We start from the raw sequence: 19,155 nt of genomic DNA, 5'->3' as shown, positions 1-19,155 counted from the left end.
ATTGTCATTTAAAAGTGATAGTTGCAGCCCTCAACTGATGTTGATGTTGTCATGTTGTGTTTTGGCCTGATGCCCCACCCTCCACCTATCTACCAATCACGAAGTCAGTTGTGTTTCAGCATCCGGGTTGCCAGCTCTGCTCTAGTTACCACAGCTGCAGCTACAAACGTTCGTGCTGGATCCTGCAGCCTATCTGGCAACCTCGAGTCAGGGGGGAGGGGGAGGGGGAGGGGGAGGGGGAGGGGAGGGGGAGGGGGAGGGGGAGGGGGAGGGGATACACCGCTCTACAGTAATTTGAAAGTGATTGCAGTACCAGTTTTGGCCACAATCTTACATACAGCTCCTTTAAAGCAGGTCTACGCTAAAACTGCAGTGTCCGTCAACAGTCGTGGGAGGGGCTTGTGCAAAAGTGCGTCGCATTGCCCAGAATCTGAAAACGGCTTGTTCTGAGACGGTGCTTATGCTTTAGCATTTGGTGGATTTTTATCATTGTAGGGTGGTTGTGTACACACAACTTATGTTCAAACGCCATGTAAAAGTGAATTTTGCATAATATGTGCCCTTTAAGACGAAACATTTCCTAAGTTGGTTCCAAACAGTATATTTTTGAGGCTTTCTGATGTTTACTCTACTGCAGTCTTCCCATTTAGAATGTATTTAGAATGTATAATCCTGCTCATCCTGACAGCAAAATGGTACAAATCAGATATTGCCTTTCCTGCATCTTCCAATGCATTTGAAATGAGTCATATGCTAGACGAAAGAACTCTGTGATCATATCTGATGTGCGGAATTATGACTAAATAAATCAGGTTAGTGCTGGCATCAGCTGTAAATGCACAAAGCCCATTTTAATATTGAAACATTCAATTGGTCTAAAGCAGAGCCTGGAGGGACGCCTGATTGTGTTTACTTCCATGTCCTCCCTTTTTTTTTTTTTTTTCTCCTCTTCAGCGCTGGAGAATTGCACCCAGCCCACGCTCGAACCTGCACACGTACACGAGTCAAAGTGACAGCGTAATATTAGTCGGAGCGAGATGAAGTGCGTGTGAGTTGATAGATTCTTCCCCGCTTTCTCTGTCAAACACATTGAATACATTCTGGTTTTCATTCTCACCTTATGGGGCTGTCATTTAATGCAAAGCTCTGCTGGCGCATTCCTCCTCAATGCGTGTTATTTAAAACGCTTTTCCACTACCAGCGGAGAGTTGGTGCACTCATACCGTGTGCTGAACAAAAGAGAGGTTATGTCAAACAGAGGTGACTTTTGCAGCACTGCGTTAAGAGAGCACTGTGGTTTTCACATCAGGCCCAAGAGCTACAGTTGCATTAGCGAAGAGAGACTATCACTTCTTTTAGAGGAAAAATCAACTGGAATGAAATCCCTCTAAGAAGAGCCTGTCAGCCAATTCAGCCCAATGCAGATACAGTTTGCCTCACGTTAACCTGAAAAATGGAGAGTTTTTGTCATGCAGTGAGCAGGAGATGGTGGAGGCATATAAATAAACTTGGAGGTCTAAAAGGCTTTTCTGTTTTATTTTTCTCCCTATAGGTGAGGACGATAGCCTGGCCTTTAAGGGAAAAGTGACAGTGGAAGAAATCTTCAAGAAAGACTTCAAAGTTCACGACCCGAACGCTAAGTGGATCAGCAGTAAGTGCTCTCATCAGCAGACATTTGATTTCCTCTAGCGCCGTTCTTCCATTAGATGTCCAGTATCTAATAAGATTGCAGAGATTTTCTGAGCATTGAGTCACAAACGTACTATAATTCTCATTGTGCACATAATCAATTCAGAGAGGTAGCAGAATACAGCGTTGTGCATTACTCATTTCCTCTTCAAGGTAAAACGAATTCCACCCTTTTGTCATTGTCATGAATTTCAAGCATTTGAGATTCAAAATCTTATGCTTTATAATTGCTTCATAACAAGTGGAATCTGTTTTTAAGAAAGCATAAGTGCACTTTTCAAGCAAAATATTTTTAAAAAGTAGGTTTCAAAATGACAGATATAGTGTTGAGAATTATTTGACATTTTGTGGTTGTAAAATGTGAGTGGTTCAATCATCGGCAAGAGTACTTGTGTGAACTTGAGGAGAAAAGACATTGTACGTCTACTAACCCTTACAGAAAAAAAAAAAACTTTAAAATAGAAATTTAAAAGAGTGAAAAAATACAACATTTAAGTATGAACTGAATGTAATGTTTTTAAATGCAATATTGCATGTTAATTGCAATTCAGTTAAAATATATAAAACATTTTGTCAAACGCAATAAGCTGAACTTAAGAGTACTTTTTTTGACCCATGTAAGTAGGACTCAAGTGGGACATATTAATATGTAATTTCATAATTACTTCTCGTCTTTGAAATATAGTTAAATTGGATTGCTGAATGTTCTGACAAGCATTTATGGTAAACAAATAAACATACTTGAATGTCATTTCTATTGAAAATATGTCATGTGTTTAAATATATTTGTAACAATATTGGTAAACATTTGTAATGATGAAGTTGCAATTTAGTACATTCAAAATATGCTAACTTTAAATGTAATATTAAATAACACACTACAGTTACAGTTACAGTTATTTCTTTACATGTGCTTTAGTATGTTAGTCAACACAAAATAAGTGTACTTCTTGAAACATGACAAAGACTATTAGTTTATATTAGACTATAGTTTTTGAAGCTCCAAAAAAGCACATCCATCCATCAATCATAAAAGTAATCCATGACTCCAGTGGGTTAATAAATGTGTGCTGAAGCAAAGTGATGTTTTTTGTATATAGTTTTTTTTTTAATCCATATTTAAAACTTTATAAACTATAATCACTGGCTTTTGGCAACGGCCATACGCACATACACAAGAGAGTGGAGTTCCGGTGGAAGGGTGACCTCTGACCTGTGATGCTCATCAGTTCTCACCTGAGCTTTACACTACGCCTAGGCCATATGTCCTACGTCATATGTCAGGTTAGTGTTCACCCTTCCACTGTAACTCAACTCAACTTTTATTTAAATAATATTATAATATCTGCAAGTACATGTTTTTTTTTATTTTTATTTTTATATATATACATTTAAGGTTTGAAGTACACTACTTCTACTTCCACTACTAAGGTTTGAAGTGCACATTACATGCAAATAAGCACTTCTGTTTTCACAAGGGAAAAATCACCTAAACAGCTATTTAATTCTTTGCACAAATGGCTCAGAAAAGGAAAGTTATGTGAAAATGTTCAGCAGCATTGAAGCTCAGATGACCTGCTTTATATTTTATATCTAATGAAATAACCAATCAGCCATTTTTAAGTGGGTCTGAAGGTTTTTAAATAGTTTTTGGGGCAATTCTACAATTCTGAATTAAGTCAGAATGAGGGTGATTAAATCTTTGTGGATATGTGTCTGGATTATGATGTCTTTTCCTCATACAAATGGATGGTTTAATGCAAAAAGAGGAAGACGTTTATCAGCGGGTAGATTACTCAAGCAGTCTGATTTGGTTTGAGCTTTATTGAGCTGTCTCCTCTAATCAGCTGCTTTGGGCTGTGCAGATATGGAAGCGTCTCCATGCTCAAACCTCAGAAAGCTGTAATCTTAGCCACAAACCGTTCATTCAAATCCATATTGCACACACAAATGGCAAAAGCTTGCTGAAGTTGTTTGTTTATCTCTTTTTTTATATATTAATTTATTATTAAAGGAGCTAAATGGAAAATTCAGTGATCCTTGTTATTAACCCTACCGGTGGCCGCTAAGTGAACTGCAGCCCGGTACATATTGTTCGTGCTCATGTTTGTAATGTAATGTACAAAAGACTGAACGTGATTCAAGGCCCTAATATACTCACGGCGAAGTTCTTTTTCATTCCCACACTGCTGAGAGCGATGTTTTGATGAATATTTTTTGTATGCCTACTTCACAATAACAAAATAAACCCACAACATAAATAACAGCTGTGAGAAAGCAGCAGTTAAGAAAGCATCTGATAATAGCGACGTGGATATGTTTGACATGTCAACAGATGAGGTAATTAAAATTACACTGTTATGATAGTTTGATTATAAAGTAGGCCTATATTTGAGACTATAGACTTTATAGATTTGGCTATGTGAGACTATATATTGTATAAGCATTTGTTTCATGTGTCATAGAAGGGAAGAGAGGCTATCGGGAGCAAGCGTAACAGTCAAATCCTTTTGATATTCCCGGCAAAAAAAACATCCCGAGTCCTTCTCATGAAAATCCATTTACAGGCTTTTATAGACAACCTAGGAAGTCAGGGAAGGTCTCTCTCTCCTTTTTTTTTTTAGGTTTTGTTACAAGCTGTTCACACATTGGAAATAAAACAACAATTAATACATGAACATTTTTACATATAGCTCCTTTAAAGTCGACAAGAAAGGAAGATTCACCCTGAATCTGAATCCCATAAACCCCTAACTATTTTTTAAAAGTAATTCAATTCACTTGAATGTACAACAAATCAGAGGAAATGTACTGCCTCTACTTCTGTTTCATTGCAACTTTAAAGGGATAGTTAAACCAAAAATATTATTTTTGTTGTCATTGGCTGACTACAAAAGTGCCATAAAAGTTGACTACATTCAAGTCTTCTGAAATCATACAATACATTTGTGTGAGAAACAGACAGAAATGTTCATTGATATTCTCTCCCAATCTTGCCATTTGGAAAGACATGAGGGTAAATGATAAAAATGTTCATCTTCTTCGAGCATAACTCTGGCTGCAACATAGTCATGCTATGCAAGATGATCAAAACAGCAGTTATATCTGTCCTGCTAAGTCAAGAAAAGCAATGTATCTCAGTTATGTAGATGTTGTGACATATTTAAACCAGGGTGTTGATCATTTCTTTCATTACAATTTTGTTCATGTTCCTGCATTGGAGCTATATGGAGGCATCAGCATCACCCTCATCACTCTCACCCAGGAACATTAACTCAGCGATCACAGTCATTCATCTCATCTGGCTTTGATTCATAACATAACAAAGCGCAGTTCACCGCCTAGCAAGCGGGTAGAGTAATTTAGCTGGAAATTATGGCACAATGTCTCTGCTCTCGTATTGATTGATGCTCTGCCCATTTTTCACACCATCATTTTAGCTTGTTATCGTTCATGTCAGTCCAGCACAGGTAAACAGATCTGTCGGAATGAAATGAGTTGAAAGGTAATGAGGAACCTCTGCCTCTCTGTTTGTTTCAATAATGAGTTTTAAAATAAAAAAATTGTTCTTTCTTGTTTTCACTCATTTATTTTTATTAAATGCACAGTATGTAAGTTAAAAAAAAAAAAACTAACAAAGGCGCAGCTTGATGACGCCGTGAATGAGCGTGGTATCATGGGAGTTCACCTTCACCTCCACAGCCGATGGAAAGCAATCCGACAGGACTCAGGCAGAAATCATGTTCATGGATGAGCTAATATATTAAAGTTTTATTAACATTACTGTTGTATGAAACAGGACGGGGCCGAGAGCCTTGGATATTTTACGTTGCTATTTTTATAATGCTTAAATGCTGCAGTCGGCCATCCTTTCATTTAGTTGTTTGTTTATTTTAACGATTAAAGTACAAAGACAAAATACTGTTGTCTCTGAGGCATGGTACAAAAATGTTACTTGCGGTAAATCAAGAAAACAAAAGATTCAAACAATAAGAATAACCGTGTTGAGCTATATGACAATGATTAATTTTCTGTCGATAAGGACATCCAAACAGTTGCTCATCTGTCTAATAAAACACATTATTTATCAAAGTGTCTTTGGTGTTTCCATGGTTTTTACATAACCGGAAATCGAGGGTAACACGGATTTGACGTCATTGACAGGCGACACAATAACACAGGCTGTTACACTAGTTAAAATAGCTGATTTCTCTGGATTTAAACATTGTTGGAAACATTTGGGATAATGTAAGTACACAAGTCAACAATATATAGCCTATATATATATATATATATATATATATATATATATATATATATATATATATATAACATTGTTCTAGTGGTTTTTGAATATTTTAATCCAAAAATCTTACATATTGGGACTTTAAAAGTTTGTTACATAGTTTTTACAAGCATTGCGGGTAGTGTTATACAAATACATAACTAGCGTTTTGGAAGCAAAGCGTAAAATAATATCTTAGTTTAATTAACAGAACTGTTCATGCTGCAAACAGTGTGACATCTTGTTTAGTCATTGAAGGCAGACTGTTTCGAGGGGACAAACACTTCAAAACAACACTTCAAATTCAAAAAACACCTGCGGCCCCATTCTAGAAGAGAAAGAATCTCAGCCAGATGATCGAGTGAAAGAGGCTTAACACATTCCTCACCATATAAAGTAAGCATATTATATCAATATAATAGTGTTCCTATATATAATATATTTAAAATATGCTAAATTTATATTGTAAACAGCATGGCTTAATGAAATACATTTTTCAAATTGAAAATGTTTCTTTTAAACCTTCAAATGTCATATATTTCCAGTGTTAAAATACATTTAGGGTAAATGCAATTTTTCTAAGATATATGTTTTAACAATAAACAAAAATATATGAGGACTAAGTAACTAAAACGTATTGAAATAGATATTTATGTAAATTTGTTTTAAAATATATTGCAATATATATTTGTCCATTTTGAATACTTTTTTTTATATTTGTGCCCTTGGAGTAACGTTATGAAGAGAAGCCTGAACATTTTTCAAGAAGCGTAGAATACAACATGGTTTGTCACCATTTTAACATGATTGCACACTCTCCATCCCCCTCATGAATTCATGAATGTATGTAAAGACTTTGGCCCTGACACAGCCGATTAAAGAAAGCAAAGAGCACTGCTTTGGCCATCATTGGCTGATTATTTGATCTTCGTTAAAGTGTCAGAAGCACTTAGTTGGGCTGATTCGCAGAAAACGGGGCCCTTAGTTCCTGTCTGGAACATTAGCTACTACTTGATTTTCAAGGACAGGCCAGAAATTGAATTTTTTTAATACCGAGTTGGTCCAGAATTAGTTTTTTGTTTTGTTTTTTCCCCAAAGAAGTTTCTACAACTCATCAATCAAAGTCAGAACGTCACAGCTGATGCAGCTCATACTGAATTAATCTATAAATGAATCAATGATACAGGTAATTTATTTACAAAGGCAAAGCCTTTCTCTCCCTCGGGCTTCTCCGTCCATCGACCACTTGCTTCCATCACAGAAATCAAGTGCTTTCAGAACCACTCTAGTAGTAAAGCTCTGACAAAAGAAAAACAAATGTAACTCTTGGATTTCTTTATTGGCTTAAAAGTAAACATGGGCTATTATGAAGAAACAGGATCACATCCAATCCAGAAAATAAAAAACTCTTGAGTTCTCTCTGAAACGGTTAGTTCACCCAAAAATTAAAATTGTCATTGTTTACTCACCGTCATGTCGTTCCAAACCCACTGACTTTCATTAATCTTTATTATGCAAATAAAAATATTTGTAATATTCTTTCATCATTTTTTTTTTTTTTTTTCCATCTATTGAAAATAAATGGAAGGTAACCAATGGAATCTCAAACATACAGTACACGCTTGATGCACAAGAACAAACCTCACTGGTTATTGTGTATTAAGCAAGCACATATGAGCTTACATTGATTATATTCAATGACCTTTATTAAGATCATATAAAGTTATCGTTTCTCTAATAAAAGACTGCACAATTCATATGGATTTCTTTTGCAATGTCTTTATACCTTTTTGAAGCATGGAAATTACATATACTTTCAATATTTGGACAAAATGATGAGTGAATAATAAAAGTATATTTGTGTTCCGAAGATTAACAGAAAGTCTTATGGGTTTGGAATGACACGATAGTAAGTAGATGATGACCGAATTTTAAGTTTTGGGTAAAGACCTGTCTTCGAATCATCTTTGCCGTAATGAATCATCTTGCACCAAGCGACTGTCATTCAGCGTTCCTCATCTCTCTGTTTTGTCCTCTGTCCCGCTTTGGCTGTAATAGACTCTCTCATTTTGATTCTGTCTGCCTGCCCCCGTTATGATTGTACTAAAGCAGCTATATAATTGCATAATTAGTGGAGCCCATTGATCTGCCTCTCTAGCTAGGGGTCTATATCAAACAGATACATAATCGACATTACTCAACACTCGCAACGAGAAATTAAACTGAGCTAATGCCTGCTGTGGCCTAAACCATCTGGTTCCATTTTAATGGCCCACCCCTGTGTCCTTAGTCTAAGCAGCCGCGCGGAGCCTGGTGTATGCAGAGCGTGTCGAGATTCGATGAATGCTTTTGAGCAAACAAGAGTATGATTTGTGGAGTAAATGTCTTTTAACCTTAATGGGAGTCATCGACTTGCCCCGTATGATCAACTTCACATGTTGAAGTTAGCAGCAAGCTACTGCCCTGTGTTTTGGGATATGCACAGAATTCAAATGATGGTGTAGGTTAAATAATTTGCAGAGTGTTTTAAATTCTCAAATGCCAGCGTATTTATCCACATGACTAAACCCACCAAAAAATATTTATTTTATCTGGAGATAAGAGGAAGCATATATAAGCTTTCAAAATCTAGTGAGCTTGACAGTATTTTAATGCATCATGGGCACACTATTCACGACAAAGGAGGGATTGCACATATTTTTCAAGTAAAATGGTATCCTAGAATCCAATGCAATAGGCTCGTTGAAAATAATCCCCAATATTTCCAAGAAATGTTGATTATAAATGTGTTTAATTCAATATGCAATCAAACATGGGCCAGTTTACCTAATAGTTGTGTGTGCTATGGACTTTTAAGCTTCATTGTTAGCTTTGCAACATGTTAGCATCCTATTTGTGTAAAATAATATAATTGTTTTGTCCAATCTTAGTAAATAATGTTGAGGATTGTCCTGTTTGAGCTGTGTTAGCAGTCAATGAACACCTGTAAATACAAGAGCCTTTGTTAACGGGTTAATTTTCTCACCCAAACACATCCTATACACATATCAAATTAATCAGACATACAGTATACACAACATAATGTTACAATTACAACCTACATCTGCGAAAAATCATGCAAATGCACAACTTAAACTAAAGAAACAGTGTAAGAGTGTAAGAGAAACAGACAGACAGAAAAAGCAGATAATAGATGATGTGGTGAAAGATAGGGTTGGGAACCGAGAATCGGTTCTTATCCAGAACTGTTAGTGTTGAAAAATACCGGAACCGTTCTGGTGCGATGTGTGGGCGAAGTGCTGGAAGCTTATCCTTTAATAGAATATGAATATTCTCATGAATATTAAAATAGTAATAAATGCACTGAGAAGCCCTCGCGCTACTCGTATACGCTTTGCGTCAGATATCAATGCAGAGAGAGGGTATAAAGACAGTAGAGCTGCACGATTACTCTTTAAAAGATCTCGATCTCGATTCAAACACCCATGCGATCTTATTCCTAAATGACAAAACTTCACACCGTAACATTCAAATCTGTTTGCGCTGTCGTTGACCCAAAGAGAGCAGTTGTCAATATGGAAGTCTTTTCAACCACACAGTATCGATATTTCTGTGTTATAAATATTCAAATGATCACAGAAGTTCTAAGATAAAAGTTTATAGTTTGAGTATAAACAGTGATGTCCACGGTAGCAACCAAAATAGAGTAAAGCACCTTTTGAAAGTCACTTCATTATATAATGAGCGTGTACATAATAAATGGCTTTTTTCAAACCGTGTTTTTGTCTTTTCCTGAATCACTGAATCATCAAATTCTCCTAGAGAATGCAGAAATGTTTATTTTCCATCAGAAAAATTAAAAACAACACCCATAAAATTTGCATAAATTGCTAAATAATATGTTGAATTTGTTGACATTACCAGTCTGTCAAACTCATTTGACAAGTATAAGAAATAAACACAAAAAGGATTGTGCATTTTTCCCTTACTACTAGTTTTTATTGGTTGTTTTAAATCATTTTTATTGAATGGGAACCGGAACAGAAACCGGAATTGTTTGGCGGGACCGGAAAATGTCTTACGATTCCCAACCCTAGTGATAGATGTAGGTTAATATTCATATGAAGTGTGTGATGCAACTGTCAGCATGTATTTTCATAATAAATCTCGTCCTCTTTGTGTGTGAGGGAGGTGACCCCTGGTCTCAATCAGCTCTTAATTAGATTAGCCTTCACACCTTCTGTTTCAGCCATGCAGTTGATGCATACATCAATAAACGTGTGTCTTTATTGTTACATTTCAATGCAACAATTACCCTGCTTTAAAGGACAAGCTAGACTGCTATAAAAGCAATTCAGCAGGCACCTTCCTAATATTTGTACAGCAGAGTGACTGACTTGTAAAACATGGAGTTTCACATTGTATTGGCTGCATGAGAATTATGGGGGATGTTAATTGTATCAGGTCGGTGCACAGAGGTTGAGAAAGAAGCCCTGATCCATGAGGTTTATGTGTCACGGCTGAGTAACTTGAAGACTAAAGAGAAAGTGTGTGTGTGTTTGATAACCTACATTGAGGGGACGAAATGTCCCCACAAAGATGGTAAAATGTTACAATTTTGGGGCCATTTGGTTGGGCCCTATCAGAAAAACATCTTATAAATCATACCAAGTGATGATTTTTTATTTTTTATTTTTTTTAACCATTACATAAAAACATTGCCTAAAATTCAATCTGTTCATCATATAAAGCAGTTGAGTCTCTTCAGAAAATTTGGACTAAACTGCTCGTTTCATTTGGTCTCATTTATGAAATTTTTGAAGTGTCAAAGTGGTAGTTGTGTTGCTGTCTATGAAGGGACATAAAGGTCTCAGATTTCATCAAAAATATCTTAATTTGTGATCCAAAGATGAACGAAAGTCTTGCGGGTTTGGAACATGAAGGTGAGTAATTAATGATAGAATTTTCATTTTTGGGCAAACTATCCCCTTAAGTGAGAAAAAATATATAAATCCAGAAGTTTCATAGACAAATGTGTGAATGTTTTAAATGTGTCAATTATTTATGTGTAATATAAAAATGTGTTAAAAGAACAATACACAAACTTTATGTATACTGATAAACTGTTTGCAAAGATTCTCTTTGTCAAGTAGATCAATTTTATATAATTTCAAGCCAGATTACAAAACTACCACAGGTAAGCATTAGTTAGGCTGTCTTTTCAGCCCCTTATCGGTTCCAAAAATAATAATTATGGTAGATGAATGAATCGACTCACTGTACTCGCGCCTTGAGAAAGTAACTAATAAAGGCGCTATATAAAATAAATGTATTATTATTATTACTCCAAAAGAGTAAAACAGATCAGAGATGTATTATTGCTCACATCATTACTATGCCTCCTTCTTTTAAAGGGATAGTTCACTTTGAAATTAAATTTTGGTATGTTTTAGCTTACCTCAAGGGCATCCAAGATGTAGGTGTCTTTTTTTCCGCAGTAGTTTCAATTTTGATATTTTTAGGTCAAACCGTTCTTGTCTGTCAGTCATATAATGCAGGTCTATGGTCACTATCTCAAAGAGCATGCACAGAGAAGTCCAAATTAAACAATTCCCCATTGTAAGTACACATTGATGGCCTAAGACACGAAACGAGCGGTTTGTGTGAGAAAACGAACAGTATTTATATCGTTTTTACCTCTTGTACACAACCACATCCAAGCGATCTGATGGCGCGGCCCTTCTGTCTGCACAAGCAGAAGTGATCTCTCACGCGTGTACGTTACGTCACTCATTGTTTACACAGAACAGAGATTGTAGGTAAGACGGCTAATAGAAATGGTACTAATTTGCGCTTATCCGGGATGTTTAAACCGACGTAAAAGAAAACAATTACGTATGCTCGTGCGAACTCATCCGGGAGTGGTGAGTTTTCACGAATTTCCAATTTATAAGCCTTCTCTCTTGAAGTTATGGTTGATCGCTCTTCGGCTGGATATCAACACACCCATAAACTTACTAAAGTTGAGGAGGGTCTGCAGCGATCATTTTTCCCCTGATGATTTTATAAACCAAGGAGTGGATCGCATAGTACTGACATCATCAGCTGTGCCTATGGTGTTTTCGCATCCATCGGAGGTATGTGAACAACGTCTTTGTATGTGTCCTTTCTATTTGTAAAGCTGGCATTACATGAAATTAGCAATAAAATGTATTTTTTATGCAAGTTAGTAAAAAATTTTGGGGGGGTTACTTGCATTTCTATAACTACTACTTTTTTTATATGGGCACCATATATTTGGTAAGAATGGTTTTACATGAGAGATATATGTATGTTGATATATCGAAATTGTCTTCCATTGCGATTTCCTGTACGTCTAAATATGTTTAGATCTTCACAGTGAAAGGTAACACTTCCGAAATCTCTGTGTAAACAATGAGTGACGTACACGCGGGAGAGATCATTTCCGGCGCTTTCTGGCGCTTGCGCAGACCGAAGTGCCCGCGCCATCAGATCGCTTGGATGTGGTTGTGTACAAGAGGTAAAAACGATATAAATACTGTTCGTTTTCTCAAACAAACCGCTCGTTTCGTGTCTTAGGCCATCAATGTGTACTTACGATGGGGAATTGTTTAATTTGGACTTTTCTGTGCATGCTCTTTGAGATAGTGACCATAGACCTGCATTATATGACTGACAGACAAGAACGGTTTGACCTAAAAATATAAAAATTTAAACTACTGCGGAAAAAAAGACACCTACTGTACATCTTGGATGCCCTTGAGGTAAGCTAAAACATACCAAAATTTAATTTCAAAGTGAACTATCCCTTTAAGATATCTGAGCTGCGTTTTCATGCTAAAATGCTGAACTCTTTTATACTCAATCGAGTAGGTCTGCGCAATAGGGGCCATTTGTCTATGGTCCACACTTGGGATGTTTGGATGTTTTTTTTTTTGTTTTTTTTAAATAATGTTTTGAACACATGCAGCCACAAAGAAGATTGTCACGGGACGGGGGAATCAAAGACGGCAGGCAGAGATGAGGGATCCAAATGCAGGGAGATTTTAATGAAAAACAATCATAATATAAGTCAGGAACAAAATAACACTGAGAAAAACAAAGAAAACACGGGGAACTGGAGACACCTGCATGACATCAAACAACGTCCGACAGAGAACCAGAGATAACAAGGGCTATTTAAACAGGGGTAAACGAGCTTAACAAGGGAAAATGACACACCTGGAGCAGACCAATGAAAATGGAAAAGACTACAAAACTACAACCTAGACACAGAGAAACTACAACATAAAAGTCCCACAGAGCACAAGACACAGAAGCAAATCTGACAGAGATCTACTTTTCTCATTTTCATTCATGGAGATATGGAAAATGACTAAATTAAATTACCACTTTAACCAGTACATAGGAGCATTCGTGAGCTTGTTTGCCATCGCCACTTCCTAATGTAGTTCTTTTCATGTTTTGTTTTTTGATTTATTGATTTAATAGCTATAATAACAAATGATCCATTCTAATAAGTAAATAATGCATTAAATACTTTTAAATGTTTTGATTTTAATAATAATAAAAAATAAAATATAAAAGGACACGTGAAAAAGCATGCATTAAAAAATTTTATTTAAAGCTTCTAAAAGTGCCCAGTCTTGTTTTCTTATTCTTGTCTATGTTGCTGCAGGTTTATTAGTCTGCAGTTACACTAAAGCACTTAATGCACTGGTCTATTTTGACAAATGTTTGTCTCGTCCGTAGCTACACTTAACACTGTCAATCATAGCAATTTCAAGAGCGACTTGCAGAACAATGTAGCGGATTCACTCCCGTAATTATATATTTTTTCTTGGCAATTTGGCGTGCAGTTTTCATACTCTATGCTTTGCCCAACCTGTTTTATAAAGGCCCACCTGCTTGAACATGTCTGGCCTCATCCCTGATTCTGATAATGCACTGCAGTACCAGATTACAGTGAACAGTAAACCAGACTATTCAGATGTTGAGCAAGCAATTTCATTCGCTGCAGAATCAGCCAATCAGCTTGTGCCATGTAGTAAATGATGTGATTGCTAGCAGATTGCATGTAAAGGACCAATCAGCCTGCACCATAGAGTTTCATGACGGAACTAGTTGTAAATAAACTAAAATTAAATGACAAAATGACAGGTAACTTTGCACAATTACCCTAACAGTGTGTGTTAACACTTGCATTTTCAATTTTGAATGTATGTACTAAATAAACTTTAGTTTGATATAATGACCCCATTTACTCAAACACTGACTTGTAGGCTTTGCAAGTGTCTATGTGGATGATCTTGTATATCTGACCATTGTGTGCACTGTATGTGTGTTTTCAACTTTATGATGGACAGCCATGGCTGCATAATAAAGCATCATGTTCTTTAATGTGGCTGCTCGGGGCACGCTTCCCCGTGGTTAGCTGGCTCGCTCTCTGGGTTCCGACAGCAGGTGGTGAAAAATGGGCTGCACGGTCGACCTTGATCAGCATTGCTGATAACTATAAATCACAGAGAAAACAGCCATTCAAGGCAGGCAGGAGGCATTGGTGGTTCTGTTATATTACAGCCTGTCTGCTTTGGAGAAGGAAGGTGAATGTGGCAGGCCTTCCCTAAGGATACGCGGCTCAGATCAGGATATGTGAAGTGACATTGGTGCATTTCAAGAGGCTGAAGATGTGATTTACACTGATTCAGTTATACGTGGGGTAATGCCTTAGTAAGGTCAGATGTTGCAGTGAGATTTGGTTCATTTCAGTCAAATCAATCATCAGTGGTTATTTCACTTGATCATTTAATAAATAATGCTGAATGCTGGCATAAGGTCAACATGAAATTGAAATCGACACTTGTATTTTCTTAAATATTTTCTCTCTTATTTTCTTCGATTCATCAGTGCATGTTATTCCACAGAAAACGTGTACACCTGTTTGAACCTCAGGCATCAGTAATTAATTAATACATGAATTAATTAATTAATAAATAATAGAAAATTATTTTTAAATTGAAGAAATTTCAGGAGGCAAAAGCGAGATTAACTAAATCCTAAATTAAATGTCACAACAGATTTAATGTGTCTGCATCCAACGGCAGTAATTAAAAGCCTGCTGTCCATCATTTTCCCTATATGCAAATTGTGCTCATGATGCTTTTATAATGATGAACCAGACCAGTGAAGCGTGACATCTGGACCGGACCCAAAATGATTTGTTTAAAGCTTGTTTTCCAGTGAGGATTAGACTTTGAAATCAATTGGAAATCAATGGAACAGGTACCTACGAGTAATGCATCAACTGACATGATATAATGTATAATGCTAAAAATACTAAATTAGGAGTAACATATTTTTTATATAATATTTGCATACACTTTATTTTATGGGCGTTGTTTTTACAATGTAATTTTACTTTTAAGTACTAAGTAATATCACTTAACTACATGTACATACTATAGAGTTAGGGTAGGATTAGCGTTTGGTTTAGGGTTAGTTGCATGTAATTATGCATTATTACTATAGTAAATGCATGTAATGTGTAACAAGGACACTGGACAGGAAGGACATTGTATCATTGCATTCAGACCGAAGCAATGATTGGACAAACTACCACAGAAAATATAGTATGTCATTTTCTTTTATATTTAGACCACCTCTACTTTTTAGATTTCATACACCTGATTCAAAATAATTCCTTCGTTAATAATTTGTTACACAGAACTTTATTATATTAAATATTAATAAAAAATGATTCACACCTTCACAAAATCCAAACATTCAGTGTAAGAACATTTTATAATAAGTTTTATTTGATTCACAGCTTATATAGTGTTTTGACCTCAACATCCCAACTGCATTTTACCACAAACTTGTGACTAGTTAACTTTCTAAAGAAGGCACAATCAATGTTTGCTAAGGGGTCAAAATTGGTTTTCGGTGGTGGCCGACGGACACTGTCAGCCTTTCTTGGCCTCTTTTTTTATTTATTTTTTTTTAAGCTGTGATTTTACCACTGGTTTGTTCCTACTGAGAAACAGAGTTCCTACTGGTGATGAGAATGCAACCAGGAAAATGTTCCTAAGGGAACCATTAGTTCTCTGGGAACCACCCTGGTGGCTAGTTCCTAGAACTACCTGGTGCAATATATATTATATATATATATTATATATAATATTTAACAAAGGAAATTTGGTAACACTTTATTTTACATGTAATCACTGCAGTAATAACTATAAATTATGCATACTGTAATTACATGCAACCAACCCTAAACCACACCCTAATCCTAACCCTAACCATATAGTAATTACCTGTAGTTAATTATTATTACCCAGTACTTAAATGTATAACTACACTGTAACAAGAACACCTTAAAATAACAGAAAAAAATAATGGTTATTGTTATTATTTGTTATTACACAGAGACAGACATAATATCATTGTACTAAATACCAAATGCAAATAGCACATGGTACTTACATTGTTTAATACTACCAAAGTTTCACCATGGCATATGTCCAAAAAGCCATGAAAATGCAATACTTTCAGGTTCAGTGATTTGATTTACATAAACACTAGAAGTGCCATGATGGTCATTTTGACCATTTTGAATTTTATATCTGCAATAACAAAAAAAAAATCCTGCTGGTACCTGACTTTTCCTAAAAGTGTCTGTATTTTCATTTAAAATGTTTTTCATATAAATTACACATAAGGCAAAAAAACAAATGAACATACAGTGAGGAAAATAAGTATTTGAACACCCTGCTATTTTGCAAGTTCTCCCACTTGGAAATCATGGAGGGGTCTGAAATTGTCATCGTAGGTGCATGTCCACTGTGAGAGACATAATCAAAAAAAAAAAAAAAATCCAGAAATCACAATATATGATTTTTTAACTATTTATTTGTATGATACAGCTGCAAATAAGTATTTGAACACCTGTCTATCAGCTAGAATTCTGACCCTCAAAGACCTGTTAGTCTGCCTTTAAAATGTCCACCTCCACTCCATTTATTATCCTAAATTAGATGCACCTGTTTGAGGTCGTTAGCTGCATAAAGACACCTGTCCACCCCATACAATCAGTAAGAATCCAACTACTAACATGGCCAAGACCAAAGAGCTGTCCAAAGACACTAGAGACAAAATTGTACACCTCCACAAGGCTGGAAAGGGCTACGGGGAAATTGCCAAGCAGCTTGGTGAAAAAAGGTCCACTGTTGGAGCAATCATTAGAAAATGGAAGAAGCTAAACATGACTGTCAATCTCCCTCGGACTGGGGCTCCATGCAAGATCTCACCTCGTGGGGTCTCAATGATCCTAAGAAAGGTGAGAAATCAGCCCAGAACTACACGGGAGGAGCTGGTCAATGACCTGAAAAGAGCTGGGACCACCGTTTCCAAGGTTACTGTTGGTAATACACTAAGACGTCATGGTTTGAAATCATGCATGGCACGGAAGGTTCCCCTGCTTAAACCAGCATATGTCAAGGCCCGTCTTAAGTTTGCCAATGACCATTTGGATGATCCAGAGGAGTCATGGGAGAAAGTCATGTGGTCAGATGAGACCAAAATAGAACTTTTTGGTCATAATTCCACTAAATTGTTTTTGGAGGAAGAAGAATGATGAGTACCATCCCAAGAACACCATCCCTACTGTGAAGCATGGGGGTGGTAGCATCATGCTTTGGGGGTGTTTTTCTGCACATGGGACAGGGCGACTGCACTGTATTAAGGAGAGGATGACCGGGGCCATGTATTGCGAGATTTTGGGGAACAACCTCCTTCCCTCAATTAGAGCATTGAAGATGGGTCGAGGCTGGGTCTTCCAACATGACAATGGCCCGAAGCACACAGCCAGGATAACCAAGGAGTGGCTCTGTAAGAAGCATATCAAGGTTCTGGCGTGGCCTAGCCAGTCTCCAGACCTAAACCCAATAGAGAATCTTTGGAGGGAGCTCAAACTCCGTGTTTCTCAGCGACAGCCCAGAAACCTCACTGATCTAGAGAAGATCTGTGTGGAAGAGTGGGCCAAAATCCCTCCTGCAGTGTGTGCAAACCTGGTGAAAAACTACAGGAAACGTTTGACCTCTGTAATTGCAAACAAAGGCTACTGTACCAAATATTAACATTGATTTTCTCAGGTGTTCAAATACTTATTTGCAGCTGTATCATACAAATAAATAGTTAAAAAATCATACATTGTGATTTCTGGATTTTTTTTTTTTAGATTGTCTCACAGTGGACATGCACCTACGATGACAATTTCAGACCCCTCCATGATTTCTAAGTGGGAGAACTTGCAAAATAGCAGGGTGTTCAAATACTTATTTTCCTCACTGTATTTACCTATTTCGGCCATAGACGGTCATATTGACCGCACTGAATTTCACGGTATTCTTTTGTCACATTTCCCGCGGTTGACCTTTGTTTCTCAGCAACTTGCAGAGGAGCTGAGAGCACAGTTCATGGAGGAGAAAAGAGCAGTATGCCAGTTGGCACAAGGTTCCAGTCAGCAGCAGAAGCAACCACCGCAGCAGACACCAAAGCGGAGGCAGTGCCAGGTTCGGAGAAGCTGCAGTCAAAACAAAACCCACGACACCTGCTGCAAACGCCGCAAACCCGTGTGTGGAAATTGTGCGAGGAGAAGAGAGGTCACTTGCCTTGACTGTGAAGCTTAAATAGCCAAGCACTATACTGATGTAAATAGTTAACATACAATTTGTAATATAGTGTTTTTATGTTTTTGTAGCCTACGCTTTCTTCTTTGTTCTTCTTTGTTTTGTTTTAGATCAGCTCGTTTCCAGCTTTTTCTTTTAGCCTATTTTCTCTGTTATTATATTAAAATAAAATGTTTTATAATTAAATAAGATACTTTTAGTTGTTATTATCTTGTTGTGAGTTATGTTGAATGGATATGGAAATATAGCCTATCTGTTGTGAATATGCGATAATTACGGTAGGCTACTAATGATATTATTATTTAGAAATGTATAATTAAACTTGTTTAAATGTACAGTTTGGTGTTGTTCTGTTTTTAAATAATATCCTAATGTAATAAATGCATTAATCTCTCAATTGGGTACAGTATTTATCATTAAAGATATAGAGTTTGGAATCTAGCGATCAAAATGATCGCTTGCGGCAGTTCT

The 19,155-nt window shown here is 36.6% G+C and overlaps 1 protein-coding gene across 1 annotated transcript in view; it reads left to right on the top strand.

Annotated features, from left to right (window-relative positions):
- Window positions 1-19,155, top strand: part of dpp6a (dipeptidyl-peptidase 6a) — a 185,623-nt gene that overhangs the window by 82,474 nt on the left and 83,994 nt on the right. The window contains 1 exon segment of the mRNA XM_084103255.1: window positions 1,553-1,651. Coding sequence (XP_083959381.1) covers window positions 1,553-1,651 — 99 coding nt within the window.

Source organism: Abramis brama (genome assembly GCF_963993115.1).
Source record: "Abramis brama genome assembly, chromosome: 24".
Classification (NCBI taxonomy): Eukaryota; Metazoa; Chordata; class Actinopteri; order Cypriniformes; family Leuciscidae; genus Abramis; species Abramis brama.
Note: the sequence above shows the minus strand (reverse complement) of the source record. Positions and strands in the feature narration are given on the sequence as shown.